Consider the following 18017-nt stretch of genomic DNA (forward strand, 5'->3'; position numbering starts at 1 on the left):
CAAAAGGCACAACCGCAGCTCCCAGGACTCAGCTGTCATCGTCAGAGGAGATCACAACCACATCAGAACACTCCTCAGGATCCTCGTCCTCGTCATCGGAAATCTCTATAATCTCGGGAGGGGCACTGGCACTCGTGCTACTGGTCTGACCAACACTCGCCGGTCAACTAATAGAGGCGGTGAGCGGCTCCTCAGAAGATGGCTCGGATGAAGATACTGAGATCTGCTCCACGGGGATGTCCTCCTCCGGTACAGGCTCTGGAAAATGCTCCTCTATGGGCTCAGGCTCAGGGTCCGCCTGATCCGCAGGCTGATCGGGATGCTGGTGAGGCACCGGCCATCATGAAACGGGTGAAATGGAGCATCCGGGTGGAGCCACTGCAGTGGGAACTCATAGGGCATGTTGGGGTTAAACTGTGGAGTGTCAATCGGGTGATGGAAAGGATGATCACGCAGAATGTACATACGAGTCCTAATCTCCGCAGCTACTACATAAAACCTATGCTGTACAATATCCTCGTATATATAGGGAGGGTCCATCTCGTAAAATATAACTCCGGTCTCCATCTGAAGGGGAGGAAGAGAAGGGTAAGAACTGGGGGGGGTTCTTAGTAGGGTCGAGGGTGGTTAGTTTAGTCAGGATTACCACAGTTCAAGTAATTCACAACGAAATATACAAATGTCACAAAGAAATATCTAGTCACCACTATTCAGAATAACATTAAGGAATGTATAAACACAAGAAGACAATCACAAACAATTTCACAATGTCAAGTAAAATGCAAATGCGCAACAAGAATGATGCATGTCTATTCCTAACGCAGGCCATGAGCTCATGTGTCGCTTGCTTACCCGCTCCCGACATTACCCGGGCACGAGTCCCAGATATGGTTTTCCAGATGCATCAGTGTGCTTATAAGTCGTACGGCTAGGCCGGATACAGTGTGACTTTCCAAATCAATAAGCGTACATCTGAAAAACAGTTCTCAGTGTGTGGGCGTCCCCACTTTACATTTGGCACTAAGGCCCAAACAATGTCACATCTGCTCTCCTGTGGCAGTAATTTTGAATAAAAACTCAAAATAGCATTTTCCTTTCAAAACTTAGTTTATAGTAATAAACATAACCTCGTCTTTTATAAAAATATAATGACATCCTTTAAAATAAAATTTCCAAACTAATATCTTCTCCTTCAACGAGACCGAAAACCTGTTTTATTTTTTATCAAAATATTAACTTAAAAATTTATTCATTCTCGAGCTGACTAATTCATCAAAATATCAATATATCAACAAAATTCAACATGAAATGCAATCAAATTTCAATAACACTCAATCCAAACATCAATTTACTTATCAAATATCATTTAGTCGGTGAAAATTTATCAAAACCCTACCTTCGTACGTAATCGAAATACTCGAAACTCTAGAGAAACTTTCTGACCATGCTGCTGAAGGGAAAAACGTCTGGAATCCTCCGTGTCTCCTAGAACTCCGGTTGGCCAAGCTCAAGGGGTAGGGGAGCTACGTCACCGTCGATTTCCACCGGACAAAAGTAACGCCAACACGTAGAGGAGGAAGATACGAACACTTTTACCGGATTAGATTTTTTATTAGAATTACGGATCGCAAGAAATCGAGGCCGGAAGGTTAGAGGGTTTTACGGTTCTCTCATAAAGCTTCGATCTCTCTCTCTGTTCTTTCTTTTTCCTTAGGCTTAGTGAATAAAAATGAAAAGTTAAGCAAGGAAAGTAATTGATGATGATTAAGGCTTAATGAGTTGTCAAGTTCTTATCTTACATTCCTATATTAAAGCCACGTTTCCCCTTTTCTTTGCCTTTCATTCCTATATATATGCAATGCATACAAAAGATATATGTATAAAAGAAACATTAGTAAAAATTATATATATGTAAATAGTTAAGCATGCAAGTCACGTTTTGGCTTTCTTTATCTTAATTCCCTTAAGGTTTCGGCCAAAGGAAAATAAATATATAAATATTATAAATATATAAATATGATAATATAGTAAAGATAATAATAATAGTAATAATAATAATAATAATAATAATAATAATAATAATTTTTTTTAAATAAAATAATAAATCACAAATAACTCATTATTTAATTTTTTAAAAATTTGGGGTCTTACACCCTAAATAAAAAAAAATCGTATTTGAAAAACGGAATTTTGGAAAATGATATTTTTTTAAATGATAAGTAAAAATGATTTTAGTGTTATAGGAAGTGTATTGGAATTTTTTTCATTGGTAAATTTTGAAGATGTCAGGTATATATACGGACATTGAGATGGATAAATAATACTATGAGGACGATGACATTAACCAACAAGAAGAGTTAATATGTGACCAAGATATGATGGATAAATAATATGAATCTGAACAAGATTTTGGAGATGAATTTATTGAGGAAATACAGAATCAATCGATTGAATTAACTAAACCAGATTGCTTTGATGATTTCAATCTATTGGTAGTATGACCAATCAATTGAATAAGAAAAATCTCACATGCCTTACAAAATTCAATCGATTGAAGTTTGGAAAGACTGAATTTCAATTGATTGATTTTTGCGAAAACCATGCTACCTTGCAATTTTCAATCGATTGTTTTGTGACTGTAGTCTAATCGATTGAGTTATGGGAAACCTAAAATTCAATCGATTGATTTTCAAAGAAACACGATCTCAGGACGAACGTCACGGATCAAATATAAACTTTTAATAGATTGGAATGGCCAAAAAGTTTATTACGATTAATGGAAGATCTAATTCGTTATTATTTTTTATTTTGATTGTTAATAAACATAATAGATGAATGATAAAATAATAATTTATAAAATAAAAAATATTTTTTATAATTAAATAAAATATATAGGGTTAATTTGTAATTAAAATTAAAAAATGACTATTTAACAGTTGTTAAAAAATTTAAAAAACATGTTTTGTCATGGGACCATTTAATGATCTAAACGTTCTGGGACCATTGAAAACTGTGAGCCTAGGCTTTCAAAAGAATGGTAAATCCTTCAGATTTTCATGATACCATATGCTCCTCAACATGCTTCTTTGGCAGTTGCTATATTAAACCCATCAAGAAATGCAACAAACTTGGTTTATTTTAAATACACCAAAAAAGATGATAATACGCCAAAATGCCATTCTCTCTTTGTTAGCAAAGTGCAGAAGCATGAGTGAGTTGAAGAAACTGCATGGGCTAATAATCACAACCCCAACTATTAATAAAAGCATAATCCCTTTGAGCAAGCTCATTGACTTCTGTATAGATTCACAATTTGGGGACATCGATTATGCACACTTAGTTTTTCGCCGAATTGATTCCCCCAGCGTTTACATTTGGAACTCCATGATTAAAGGCTATGCCAATGGTCACAATCCAAGAGTGTCTATGATTCTTTATAGACAAATGATGCAGAGAGGGTACTCACCAGATCACTTCACATTCCCTTTTGTGCTCAAAGCAAGTTCCCTTCTTTTTGATCAAGATTGTGGAAGATGCATCCATAACTGCATAGTGAAATCTGGGTTTGAAGCAGATGCATATGCAGCCACTGGGTTGCTCCAAATGTATGTGTCTTGTGCAGATATGACTTCTGCGCTCAAGGTGTTTGATAATATTCCCAAGTGGAATGTGGTTGCTTGGACTTGCTTAATTGCTGGGTACGTAGACAATAATCAGCCATACGAAGCTTTGGAGGTGTTTAAGGACATGGATCATTGGGGTGTAGAGCCAAATGAAATCACCATGGTTAAGGTTATGATAGCTTGTGCACGGAGTAGAGACATAGGTACGGGGAGATGGGTCCACGACCGCATTCGTAAGGCCGGTTATGATCCCTTCCTCTCATCATCAAGTAGCAATATCATTCTTGCAACTGCAATTCTTGAGATGTATGCTAAATGTGGTAGCTTCAAGACTGCAAGAGATTTGTTCAATAAAATGCCTCAAAGAAACATTGTTGCCTGGAACAGTATGATTAACGCTTACAATCAATATGAGCGACATGAGGAGGCACTAGATCTCTTCTTTGATATGTTGGTCTCCGGCCTTAATCCGGATAAGGCCACCTTTCTAAGTGTTCTGAGTGTCTGTGCTCACTTGTGTGCTCTGGCACTGGGACAAACTCTTCATGCTTATCTTTTGAAGAGCAACATTGCAGAAGACATTGAAATGGCAACTGCCCTTCTCCACATGTATGCCAAGACCGGTGTGTTGATTAGCGCGCAGAAGATTTTTTATAGTCTGCAAAAGAAAGATGTGGTGGTTTGGAGTAGCATGATTAACGGTTTAGCCATGCATGGTCATGGAAATGAAGCACTGAGAATGTTTCAAATGATGCAAGAGGATGATTCGGTTCTCCCTGATCATATTACTTACATTGGAGTTTTATTCGCATGTAGTCATGTTGGGTTGGTTGAAGAGGCTAAAAAACATTTCAATCTGATGACAGAAAGATATGGTATAATGCCGGAAAGTGAGCATTATGGTTGCATGGTTGATCTTTTGAGTCGCGCAGGTCATTTCAGAGAGGCAGAAAAATTGGTGGAAACAATGGCGGAACAACCAAACATAGCCATATGGGGTGCTCTTCTAAATGGCTGCCTGATTCATGAAAATGTCTCTCTTGCTAATCAAGTGAAAATGCAACTTACAGAGCTGGAACCTGCTGATTGGAGTGGAGTTCATGTTCTTCTATCTAATATATATGCCAGGGCAGGTAGATGGGAAGAAGTTAACATGACTAGAAAAGTGATGAAGCATAGAAGGATCACAAAGACAACTGGTCATAGTTCAGTTGAAATAAAGTTGATAAGCTAATGATCATCGTAGGATTCATCTCTTGTATCAGATTATAGAGTAACTCCTTTACTTCCACCAGTGAAGGTTAGTAGGTTACTATTAACGGATCGGAAGCCAAATACAGTTCGACAATATAAGTGTGCAAAATTAATGTATAGTATCCAATTGTTTTTATTTATTGTATAGTATCCAATTCATCTCTTGACATTTTTTTGCCCTTCTTGTGTAGCTAAAGAAAAGAATAAATAGAAAACGTCCCTACTATATGTACTGATTCATACACAAATCGATGGTGTGATTTGTACGTGACACAACTCACTATAGTTCCACCACAAAGGTAATCATCTGTATAAAGGAAGCATCAATGAAGATAATAATAGAGATGGCATTGATCCTAAGTGTTCAAGTTTATAACGTTGCTACATATAAGTAAAAATCGGATCCTGTATTCCATCTATAATCTGAAAACCAGAAGATTAAGAAATACACCATCTTAACCAGCTTAACCAAAGATAATTTTAGTTTAAACTAGCACAATATCTACATATGTTTAGCGTCTGCATTGCATTTAAACTATCTTCAGCTACGAATTCTGATCGCTATGGACCTTCCAAACCACCCCTGCACTCAGTAGCAACCTGCAAGCCATGAAGTGTAGGTACTAAGATATCAGACCCGAAGTTATGAAAAGGAAGCAACGGGTTCAAGCATGGAACATTTCGGTTATGAAAGAGCCATGCAGACAGAGTTGGGTGAACTATTAAATTCCATTCAAGAAACTGATATGGAAATTAAAGACTAAGTGAGAGTCTAAAAGGTTCACCTTAACTTGAATGTCACAATCACAATGTAGCAGCTAATGATCCGGAGATGATTGTCGTTGGTCTGGTGGCTGCGGCCACATTTGTGGAGCCATGTAGGGATGAGATTGCTGAGCGTACATATTTGGGTCCATCACAGGCTTACCCATTATGACACCTGCAGGTCCAACTTGGGGTGCATGTTGAGGCGGCATATAACAGTAAGGCATTGCATCAGCTGGCCCTGCAACAGGCATTGTTCCTCTTGGGATCGATGCAAGCACTTCATCTTTCAAGTCCTCACGAGGCACAATATCAACCAAGAAATCAAAGATATCGGTCCTCGTGATTGCAGCAGCAATATCATTTTTCTGAAGGGTTCTTCTTTTGTTCTCTTCAGTGTGATTCCAAGAACGCAGGGTTAACTCTAAAATGAACATTTCGCATGCCCTTGCAAATATGACAGGTGCCTCAGCCGATATCATTCTAACATCCTCATCAGCCTTCATAATCTTCTTGATCCTTGCCAAGGGGAGACTGTGGTTCTTGAAATCAGTTACCTTCTCAATTTCTTGGTATTGATTTGCCCAAAAAGCCTGTAGTTGTTGCTGAAGTTGCTGCTGTTGTTGCTGATGAATATGCTGATAAGCAAGTTGATGTTGTCCCAGTTGAGCTCCAGCAGGTTGACCGCTTTGCATGTTCCCAACCGATGTAACAACTGACCCTGGTGCCCCAGTCATTTGGTTTGGCTGGTACGGATTGGAACCATATGTTAGTTGAGCCCCACTACTGACAACCCCCATGGATGGGTTTTGGCCATGCCCTTGATGATCCATTCTGTTACAATTGAAATCAAACAAATCAACACCCATGCTACATGTGCATCAGAAAACAACGAATCATGTAATCATTAAAGTGAATTTGTCAACGTACTAATAAATATACCATGAGAACAATCTAAAGTGCAGGCAATGAGAAATTCAACCTCCAAAGTAGTGCTCTCGACTCAGTGTCAAGATCGAAAATGACACAAGCACGAAATGCAGACAAGAAACAGGCATCCCATTTTCAAGGCAAGCATAAATCATGAAAATAGTTACTTATGTATAATCATTCAAGGCAAACACAATATATTGTTTTGGGGAGAAGAAAATTGGGATCCGGAAAGACCTATGTAAAGGCAACATGTGTGATATAACTACCAGTTCTTAAAGCAAAATAAATATCAAATCTGACCAAATAATTTCCAGTTAAGAAGCTTCCTATATGGCCCCAAAAATCAAAGGACATCCAAAATCCACAAAACATGAAAAAAATCCGCTAAGAAATTCATCTCTCCAAACAACACCCATCATCCGGGGATCTGTAATTCATCCCTTATTCAGAGAAGAATTGGGATTTTAACCATGTGCTTGATATTTTCAGTAAGAATAGAAACTTTCAGCTTCCAATATTTTCTAATAACAAAAGATAAGAGAGAATTATGTGTTTTTAAGTTCCCATCACATAACAATTTCACATAAAGGGAGAATTCGCCAAAATTAACCTAAGAAACCAGCAGCAGCAAAGGGAATAATCAAGTATGTAAAGTAATCTCTTTTCTTTTCTCAGAAAAAGAAATCACAAACAAAATCAGTGGAAAAAAGCTTTTACCTTTGTTTACAGCTGATGCTGTGCTCCGCAAGTACTCTGAGAACACAGGAACCTGAAAAGGGAACCAAAAAGTGGGGGTAAGATCAGGAATTAAGATCGACAAGAATTGGGGTGAGGGGGTGGAAGAACAGAAGAAGAAGAAGAAGAAGAAGAAGAAGCTGTCCGCCGTTTTTTGTTTCCGAAGAGTGGAAGAAGAATTAGAAGAACAAGATCCAAAATCAAAAGAGCAGAGAAGAAGTTATTAGGGTTCTGAGAAGAAAGAAAAGAAAAGAAAAGAAAAAGAAGAGAGCTTTCGTGAAGATTGACGATGTTCCCTTTGGAACGAACCTCTGAGAAAGCGAAGTACGAAAGAAAAGCTGTGTGATCGATTCTGACTACGCTTGTCAGAGGAACCTAACTCCTTGTAGTTTCTTGTGCTCTTATTTATTTTCTTTTCTTTTATTCTATTTTATTGCCTGCTGAGGAATCTACCTCTACCTCAGTACCTCATTTGCCCAGAGTTTTTTAAATGCTCAATTAAGAGGAAATATATATATATATATATATATATATATATATATATATATATATATATATATATATATTTAAATTGAGAGAGTAAATAAAAAAAATTGTTTAAAAAATTTACTTATTGTTCTTTAAAAAAAAAAAAGAAGAAGAAGATACTACTACGGATAAAAAAAATAATAAAATTATATAACTCAGTTTTATTTGGGTTGGGTAGAATAAGATGGAAATGTTTATGATTGAGCAAACATTTAGGGTATACCGTATTTGGGAACGTTTAAACAGTGAATTTATTTGAATAATTTTTTGATATAATTAATTTTTAGAGTAAAGATAAAACGAAATAGAGTTGTTTATGTATTTTGTTATTTATAGTGGAAAAGTATGAGAAATCAATGTATGTATTATACAATATATATAATGGGGTTAAATTGAAATTAGAATTATATTAGAGACAATTAATCAATTTTGAGTAGTTTTCAATTTAAAATTTGAATTAAATCATGATTCCCGTTAATTATGGCAATTAATTAATTTTGAGTAGTTTTTCATTTAAAATTTGAATCAAATCATGATTCCCGTCAGAATCAAATTAGGATTATCTCCCCCTCTCAATACAGTGTAAACTCTTTTTTCATTCTCTCCTCGAAGCAAAAACTGGTACAGTGCCGCCACGGTTACCAGTCGCCGTCGGACATCGCGCCGACACTCTTCCGACTTACGCCGTCGTCCGCACAGGCCACCGTACATAGGGAGGACGCGCATATTGTGTGAGTCGAGCTTGCAGCACCGCGGCAACCCGGACGTCCAGCGCATCCATCACAGCCGGTTTGTGCCTTCTTCCTGTCGCCGGATGTTCACTTTCTTTCTCTGTGAATGTGGATGGTTATTCTTGGGTGCTTAGTTGTAGACGATGATTGCTGGTTATGATTTATACACGTTCACATTGGATGCTCATTTTTATATGATTTTGGATGTTCACTTTCTCAGTTTTCGTAGATGTTTATTCTTCGAGTAATTCAACAAGACCCAAGCAGCAGCGCTGGGATGATGCGAGCACGGGGTTTAGGGCTGCAACTCACGTCGACGACGTTGACAGTTGCAGGTCACAGATGTTCGGCCGCGTGAGGAGTGACGGAGATTCTTCCGGCGAGGACGTTGGCACAAGGAGATGGAGCGCGACAGTTCCTGTCGGCAGGAACAGAAGCTACACGTCGCAGAAACAGAGTGATAGAACGCAGGTTGCTGCGCACACGGCGGGGCGGCGAAGAAAGAGAATTTTTCCGCGGAACAAACAATTGGATTTTTTGGAGGGTAGGTAATAGTGGGTGATGAAGGGTTAATGTGAAAGAATAATTTGGAATAAATTGGGGGTAGAAATCACAAAAAACAACTAGAAATTAGGGATAATAATGTTTAATTTACATTATTAATACATATTGGGTCAAATAAACAGCTCATTATACATATTGTATATATACCTCATTGTCTCCCTAGTGGGACTCATTTATAATGGTGTGTATGTCGTTGCTGCCACATGAGTATGAGAACAATATAGTTTTGGACAATGAAATATTCATTATTTTTTGAGTTTCTATATAATATTTATCAATTACTTTCTACTTAGTACTTACCACGAATCGTATTAAAGCAGATGAAGTTTTACTTCAAAGATCGTTATCTACGTGACAATTTTTCATAAATAGACATATCATAATAGTTAACAATACATATAAGCAGCATTGTTAAATTATATGTGTTAAATTGATATAAGGACATAATATATTCAGTTTATTATCGTAGAAGACAAAATTAATACTCTTTTCTTTAAGAATTAATTAGTTTAAAGTCGAAATCTTCAACGACCTAATTGTTACCTTACTCTAATCTTTTAACATAATTAATCATGTGATATTTCATTTAGTATTCAATTTTGATGTATTATATAGTGTAAAATATTTTTTTACAAAATTATCTAATCACATAAGTAAGTAAAAAGAACTATTTTTCAAATTAATCGCATAAGTGGTATTTCAACAGAATAAATATGATTAAATAACTTTAAAAAATAGTTTATACTATCAAAACATCAAAATTAAATTCATTAATTTGTATTTACACATTTTAACTAAAAAGTAATTTAACATAATCTATTGTGTTTAGAATATATGAAAAACCTATTTTAAGTAATATAATTACAAAAATAAGTATAACATAGTTGTTTGTATTATTATTATTATTTAATATTTAATAGTTGAGGTTAAATTAGTAAATTATTATAATTCACAAAATAAATTTTTGCTTATAATCTTATGTTTCAAAATATTATTTAGTTTATAACTTTTTTTTTATCTTAAATGATCAGTTTTGATTATAATTTATTTACAATTTTCTACTTAATTATATTTTAACAAATAATTTTTTTTAAAAGAAGATATTTTTATAATGATTAAAAACATGTTCTTAGTAAAGTAACAATGAAAGCGATTTCTTTTGTTTTTCAAGAAGGTAAGTCTAAAAGTTGAATATCAAATCAAATTATAAAACGTACAAATTAAACTCAATTACTTAACATTTGGAGTTTAAATTTTAAATTACGAGGTTAGTTTTGTCAAATAAAAAAAATTCTAATAACATTTTATTTTGCAAAATCTTAAAAGTTTTGATATACTAATAATATAAATTTTTTATAATATTATTAGGATTGAAATTTTATGTTGTAAGTGAATCTTAAAATTATTTACTATATATATTCTGTTTAACTTTTTTTTTTTTTTTGTATGAAGAAAATCCATTTGAGTGGAGAAATGAATAAAAATGATTTGAGTTGAGATGAATGAGAGAGAGGACGGAAATTGAGGAGTGTCTGGTGAGTTGCTTCATTCCAAAGCCAACATTGTAAAAGAAAGAGCACTTTCTGCCTTTGTTTCTGCATCATTATTTCTTATTCATCCATCAATTCATTGTCATTGTTTTCGTTATTACGAGGGCCAAGTGGCCACACCATGCCACCATTTTCAGCATGCAAGTACAAAATCTTGCACTCACCCTACCTCCATGCCTCTCTTTGTTTTTTACTTGTTCTTCTTTTGTTCTTTTTTCTCACTTTCTATCATAGCATTGACATCGCACCTAAGAAAACTTGCACAAAATTTCATAACATGGGACTAGTGAACGGGGGCATAGGAAGATTCTTTTAAGGTGTGTTTTTTTTTTTTTTTTGTACTTTATAACTAATAAATTTGAAAGAAACAAAAAATCTCGACTTTTTTCTGTTAGTGTTTGACATATTGTTAAGCGCCTTTGTTTAAGTGGTTTTGAATTTTTTTTTTTTACTAAAGATAGGAGATTCGAATCCGCAACTTGTTAAATGAGTATGAGAAGATTATGCCATTTGAGCTATAACTTATTGGGAAAAGAAAAACTTAATTACTTATTAAGTAAGTAGGATTTGGATTCTCTAAATTTTAAATTTTATTTAGAGAGTAAAGTTTGATCTCTCACCCTTTCACAGTTTCTTTCTCATATTTTATCTTGATCTCACATATAAAATAAATGATGAGAGATCAAATTTTATTTTCTAAAATAAAATTCAAAATTTAGAAGATTCAAATTCAAATAATATATATACACTATATTTAATTAATTTAAATTAGTCAAGTAGACAACTAACTCGTATGATTAAATAAATATAAATATCGGAGGTTGGAAGGCTTAAGACTTGGCCTTTTTGAAGAGAACATTACTGCTCCTCCAATAATAATCATACCATTGTTGACTTATTTAATGGTTCAGTTTGTGACATTGGATACGTTGAAGGAGCAACAAATCGATTGCCTTTAGAATAATTTCAGTCAGCATTTCTTTTTTAACAAATCAATTAATTCTATAATTATAATTAGATCAGATATTTTTTTACAATTTAAATTTTTAGTTTTTTGGTCCAACCGGCCAATACTAATGTTGAGCAATGCACTCCATACAAAGTAAGGATCCCTGCATTTCTTCAATTTTAAAATTTTAAATTTAAATTTTAAATTTTAAATTTTAAATTTTATACTTTAAACTCTATATTTTAAATTTTAAATTCTAAAAGTTTATTTGGGTAAATTTAAAAAAAAAAAATTTCGAGTTATTTTTTTTAAAAAATCTTATAAAAAAATAAAAATAATTTTATATTTAAATATTTTATACAAAAAAATTTTTATCAATTAATTATGTTTGAGTATAATAATATAAAAATATTTTGTTTATTTTTATGTAAAAAATATTTTTTTTAAAAAATTTTAAAAAAATCTGAAAAAAATATAAATTTTAGTTTCTCAAAATTTTTTTATTTTTATTATTAAAAATTTATTAAATATGTTAAAAAATAAATAAAAATTCTTTTTTTTTTATAAATTTTTTTATTAATTTAATGACATCTAAATAAATACTCAATTATAAATTTGAGTCATTAATATTTATAACAATATATAAAGGTGATTGAAAAAATTTACTGTCCAATTTCTTCTTTTCTATTTTACCCCCCAACTACTACAATTACATTAAAGTCATTATAACATGATGATGATGAAACGGTTTTCAGATTCACACCGTTATGTTTATGTCATTATATCACAACTGCCGTTAACAACATCTTCGCATGCACACCTTCGATATTTTTTATGGAGTTCGCCATACCCCCGGCGAACTCTGTAATATATATAGAGTTCGCCGCACCCCGGCGAACTTTAAGTAAAGTTTGGCGTATTATAATTTCGAAGTGGGGCCATTGTTCTTTGTCCTTTTCTTTCTAAATCTTCTCCCAATTTTTATTCTGTTGGAACTTTCTGTATTCCGGCGTTCGAGAAATTCATTATTCACAGAATCAGCAGTTTGAGGTTAGTAATTAAAATGTTAGTTTGAGTTATTTTTTTCAGATTAGTTAGAGTTACCTATTATTTCTTAGTTAGTGGTTGCATGCTAGTTATAGATAGAGTTACTGTTTACTTATTCATGTTATTTGGTGGTTGTTAATTGTTTTTAACATGTAAATTAGTATAAGCTGGTAGTCTATTTATTAGTTAGTTTAGTAAGAAAAATTGGATTACGTTGTTAGTCAAATCTGAATAAAATTAAGGTAGAATGTGGAATTAAGTAAGTAATAGGGTAGGGTTGCCTAAGGTTTTACTGAAAGTGAGGTAGATAAGTAGTATTTATCAAATATATTTGCTTACAAATCCCGTTATTGTGAAATAAATGCTGATGAGTACATGTTATTTTGTTTAAATTCGTTGTGGTTAGATGGAGCAACAGTTACCCTGTACAGATTAGATCAGGCTGAGCACATTACTGGCAGACTTGACCGAGTGGTATGATGATATCCTTGTCGTTTATCTGTCTTTAATTATGAAACAGTGAACTTGTGCTAGTTAGAGTTGACACTATTTTTTTATTTTGTTTTTAATTTTATCTTTTCGTTTGGTAGGCGCCTCGGATCTTGCACACCAAGCGAAATTTGATGACGAGGCCATCGGAGGCGATTAGGCCATATCTCAGACGAGCCAGGTTTGAGTATGTGGCCTACATGGTTGAGTTCGAGTATGACTGGCCACTTGTCTTGGCATTGTTAGAGAGGTGGAGGCCTGAGTCCCACACCTTTCATCTAGCATGCGAGGAGATGACCATCACGCTACAGGATGTGGCGTATCAGCTGGGACTCAGGATCGATGGTGATCCTGTAAGTGGGTGCATAGGTAGTTGGGAGCAGCACCACCAGGAACGGACCATTGAGGACTTTTGTCAGTAGTTACTGGGTATTGTGCCTGGTGCGGAGGACTGACAGTCACAGACAAAGTGGACTGTCAAGCTGACTTGGTTCCTGAACACTGTCTGCGAAGAGCTGGAGCAAGATGCCACTGAGGAGCGCCTCCTGAGGTACACGAGAGGCTACATTATGTAGCTGATAGGGGGTATTCTATTCCCAGATGCATCTGACTCTCGGGTGCACACTAGGTGGCTCCCCCTGCTGGAGGACCTCGATGCATGTGGGAGGTTATCGTGGGGATCGGCTGTATTGGCTTGGATGTACCGCCAGATGTGCCGCGCCATGGAGTATAGTGCGCGCAACCTGGGTGGTTGCGTTAGTCTGCTATTGTCATGGGCCTACCACCGTATTCCCCTGCTACGTCCGGATGGATTTGATACCCGTCGGTTTTCGCTTGTTGAGAGGTATAATTCTTTTATTTTCTGCAATATTCCTATGTTTATTTACTAATTTTTTTCTACCAACGTATCATCAATAAGCATATTGTATACCGTTCTTGTCTTATTAACATATAACAACAACGAATAAATCCTTACCAGGCAAGTACATTTGCATGGCGAACAACCAACGAGGAAGCTCGTTATAGGACTCCTCCCAATCCCCATATATGCTAGCAATCACTCTCTGCTTTGCAAGCCAAACCTTCCTGTAGGACACCTTGTAACCGAAGTGTTTCTCTACACTTCCTTGCAGAACCCTGATACTTATTGTTGGATCCGCTTTTACCATTGTGAAAATGTGTTGCGCAATCACCTTCGAATCCAACCGACGATGGTCTTGCCCCATCGAAGTTTGCATGCATCTGTGAGGACCTGTGTATCTCCTCACCTCCCACTTTTCTACCTTACGGCGATATGATATGTGTATGCTCCAATTACAACCTGGTCCGAACTGGACACACTGTGCATTATACCTCCACTGGTCACTGTTTACTATTTTGTACTCCACAGCCCTCCTGATGCTGTACGTCTTAACAGCCAACATGACTTCTTCCGTGTGCTGAAAATGTTGTCCAACCTCGAACTCATTCCTTGGATCATCTTCAGGGCCTCCCTGGGTAAAGGACCAATCGGACGTCATTGCCTCGAGATTCAACCTAGAGAAGTGGTCCGGGCGATCATACGGTTGCGAAATAGCGGGTTGTGTTAGGGAAATTTGTGTGTCACCGTAAAAATTCATCCCTTCTTCATCGTCACCATCATCAGGAATTTCGGCTGGTTCTTCTTCGGTATCGTCTCCATCATCGGGGATAGCTTCATACGGATCCATCATTGGATCCCTCACAGTTAAACCATCGTGACTTTCAATGCCGTCACCCAACTCAGCATTGTCCACTTCAACATTAGACCCTTCTTGACTACCTTCAGGAGCCATATTCATATCCACCATTGTTCGCCTGATATTTCGTCTTACAGGCCCATTCAACGGACTTTCGTCGACAGTATCCGCAGACGATCCTCGACCACCCAAATCGACGAGAAACACAGCTAACTCCAACAGATGAACATTTGCCCAATGGTTGTGTCAAGACCGTATAAGACGTACGTCTTCGTCATCGCGCAAAAGATACCTAATTCAAAATAACATAACGTTTTCATCACAAGCATTTTCACACAAATATACCAACAGCATAAACAACACAGTTGTGACATACCTTTTATAAATTAAGATACCATCTACTTCGGTTGGATATCTGTAGTAGATTCTCTTCACCTTCTTTGTCTCTTGCATCCCATGGAAAGTAATAACAGATTCTTTAACAGCTCTAAACAAATGATTTCTGCTGTCAGATGTGTAAATATTGGTTGGTTCGATCTAAAAACGATAGAACCTTCTTCATCATACACCATTTCTGCATCGTAATGAATGGATAACAGTGGATTTCTCGCCATTGTAAAGAAAATGAGATATTCAACAACCAAAATGATGGTCGAGAACAAATTTCGGTGCTCAACTTCGTTGTGTTGCGGTCATTTTATGGGGAAACTTTACCTAGAGTTCGCCGGGGATGCGGCGAACTCTATATATATTATAGAGTTTGCCAGGGGTACGGCGAACTCTATAAAAAATCTGGAGTTCGTCGGCAGGTACGGCGAACTTGCCCCAATTACAAAAATAAAAAAAAACAGACATTTCTGTAAATAAAAATCAAAACTGAATTTTCAAAAAATAATTATTTTTAATAACTTATATCGAAAAAAAATCCCAATTATCCTTCCCCTATTTCTTTGCATTCTAGCATTCCTAGATCAAAATCATTTTTCTTTTACTTAATCCAAGGTTTGTCGTGCCTTTTCGTTATCCTCTTTTTACTTTTTTTTTTAATTCTTTAAATCGGGGCGTTTACATTCTTCACTAACCCTTAGAATAAAGGTTGTGATTTAAATTCTTTTACAAGGTTCCAAATAGTTATTATTGTTAATTTACATGTATACTTCAATTATTCAATTATTCTTATCCCATTATTTAAAAAAAAATAGGAAAGGGGTTTACATTCTTCATTAATCGTTCGAATATAAATTGTGGACTTATATTCTTTTATAGATTTCTAAATAGTTGTAATAGATTCTTCAAATAAGATAAGAAATACTTATTAGAAATTATTTCCTAATCTATTTATGGATAATATATATTAATTATAATCACAAATTAAATATTTCATATTATATGATTTATATAATGATGATCTCAATTATTGTAATTAACATTATAAGAAAAATGATAAATATCATCAGATTTACTGTTTGATTTAGCATTAGAGATTAGCAACGGATTTATCGGCAAATTTTCCAACAAATGTGGTAATAAATTCGTCGAGTAAAAAAGTTACCGTCAGATTCGAATTTCCAACGATAAATTCGCCGATAATAATTGGAGGAAAAAAAACTAGAGCGATCATTACCGTCGAATTTGGGGAGAAAAATCCGACGGTAAGATAATTAAATGAAACTCACCGTTTCGGTTACAGGCTGTGTGTTATCGGTAGATTTTTTCGACGGTAAATCTGCCGGTAAAATTGACCCTAAATTCAAAATTGCGAAACCTTCCCTTCCATTTCTGCAACCTCACTTCTCTCCCCTTTGTCTTTCTCTCTAGCCGTCAGCCCCCTTTCGCTGCCGTTTCGCCGTCGTTGACCGCTTTCCACGACTCCATCCATCGTCGTCGTTGAAGAGCGTCCACCTGGAGCTTGTTTCTGTCATGGAGGAGCTTGTTTCTCCCCTGCGAGTTGCTGCCTCTGTTTTCGCCGCACCACCACTTGCCTCCGTCAACAGCGATGCTACACCTTTCGTCCTTTACCTTGGTATGTCTTCTTCCCTTCCTTCCTTTTTTGGCATTGTTAGTATTTGCTAAATCCTAACCCTCTACAACTTTGTCCCCTTTTATCATGTTAATTAGTTGTTTGGTTTCTTTAGATTGTATAATGATTCTGAATTTGTGGATTGATGATAAAATGTTGATGTTTAATGTAGTTATCAGAGTCAGTAGTTCTTGACTGCATTGATTTATTGATCTCGAAAGGCTCTGTCTTAAATTTTTTATACTATTATTAGGAAGATTCTTGATTGATTATCCTCAACAAGCTCATCAATTAGCATTAAATAGGTGAAATCAAGATTGATGTTTGCCTAGTTCATAAAAATAAAATGTTTATGCCCTTTTTCCTTGGGGAAAAGCTCTACATCCATGTAAAAAATACATGGATATTATCCAAGTAACTTTCTCTACAAACGCGTTCTCCCACCTCACAGTCGTTTGTTATACACGCGCCTTATATAATGTATCACATTTTCGTTCTTTTTCTTCTCTGTTCGCGTTCTTCAACCTAATAAAATTTGTCGTTCTCCTCTGTTCGTGTTTTTCTTCTCTGCTCGCATTCTTCATTATTGATCTGCATTGAATTCAACATAATAAGCTTCGTCATTCTTCTTCTTCTTTGTTTTCTTCTTCGATCTACACTTCTGAATGGAAACAATGAATGATTCAACTTCAAATCAATTGAATGAGGTTATTATGTTGAGACAGCTAGGGAATGATTGCTGCATGCTATCACAATAATCTTGAACATTGAACAAAGTAAAAGGAGGCCACCGAACCGAACAACATTCATTTGGTGAATCAAAATCACAAAGGCCACCGAACCGAACAATGTTCATGTGGTGAATAAATGGTGATCAACTTTCAATCAACAAGAATAGTATTTCTCCTCCTCTTCCTCCTCCTCCTCCTTCTTCTTTCAAATTCACGCACGTAGGTTCTTCTTCTTTAGTTCAGTGGATAGTTTAACTAAGGCTTTGAAATTGGTTGTTACTATGTTCAGTACTTCTTTTGCATGGAGAAATACTATCCTTGTTGATTGAAAGTTGATCACCATTTATTCACCACATAAACATTGTTCGGTTCTGTGGCCT

General features: G+C 35.5%; 2 protein-coding genes across 2 annotated transcripts; one reads left to right on the plus strand and one right to left on the minus strand.

Moving 5' to 3' along the window:
- Positions 1 to 3087: 3087 nt before the first annotated feature.
- Positions 3088 to 5044, plus strand: LOC112758158 (putative pentatricopeptide repeat-containing protein At3g05240). The gene has a single exon (XM_025806752.2). The coding sequence runs from the start codon at positions 3118 to 3120 to the stop codon at positions 4855 to 4857; it is 1740 nt and encodes a 579-aa protein (XP_025662537.1). The 5' UTR covers positions 3088 to 3117; the 3' UTR covers positions 4858 to 5044.
- A 160-nt stretch (positions 5045 to 5204) lies between these two features.
- On the minus strand, positions 5205 to 7816 carry LOC112758159 (nuclear transcription factor Y subunit C-3). Its single transcript, XM_025806753.2, has 4 exons — positions 7620 to 7816; positions 7293 to 7344; positions 5663 to 6476; positions 5205 to 5477 (listed from the first exon to the last, which is right to left on the minus strand). Exon 3 carries the CDS (start codon positions 6473 to 6475, stop codon positions 5696 to 5698), a length of 780 nt encoding a protein of 259 aa, XP_025662538.1. The 5' UTR covers position 6476; positions 7293 to 7344; positions 7620 to 7816; the 3' UTR covers positions 5205 to 5477; positions 5663 to 5695.
- Between the last annotated feature and the right edge of the window lie 10201 nt (positions 7817 to 18017).

This window comes from Arachis hypogaea, chromosome 16 (genome assembly GCF_003086295.3).
Source record: "Arachis hypogaea cultivar Tifrunner chromosome 16, arahy.Tifrunner.gnm2.J5K5, whole genome shotgun sequence".
In the NCBI taxonomy this organism is placed as follows: Eukaryota; Viridiplantae; Streptophyta; class Magnoliopsida; order Fabales; family Fabaceae; genus Arachis; species Arachis hypogaea.

Coding starts and splice junctions, on each gene's coding strand:
- LOC112758159 (XM_025806753.2), bottom strand. CDS start 6,475: ATGGATCATCAAGGGCATGGCCAAAACCCATCCATGGGGGTTGTCAGT.
- LOC112758158 (XM_025806752.2), top strand. CDS start 3,118: ATGCAACAAACTTGGTTTATTTTAAATACACCAAAAAAGATGATAATA.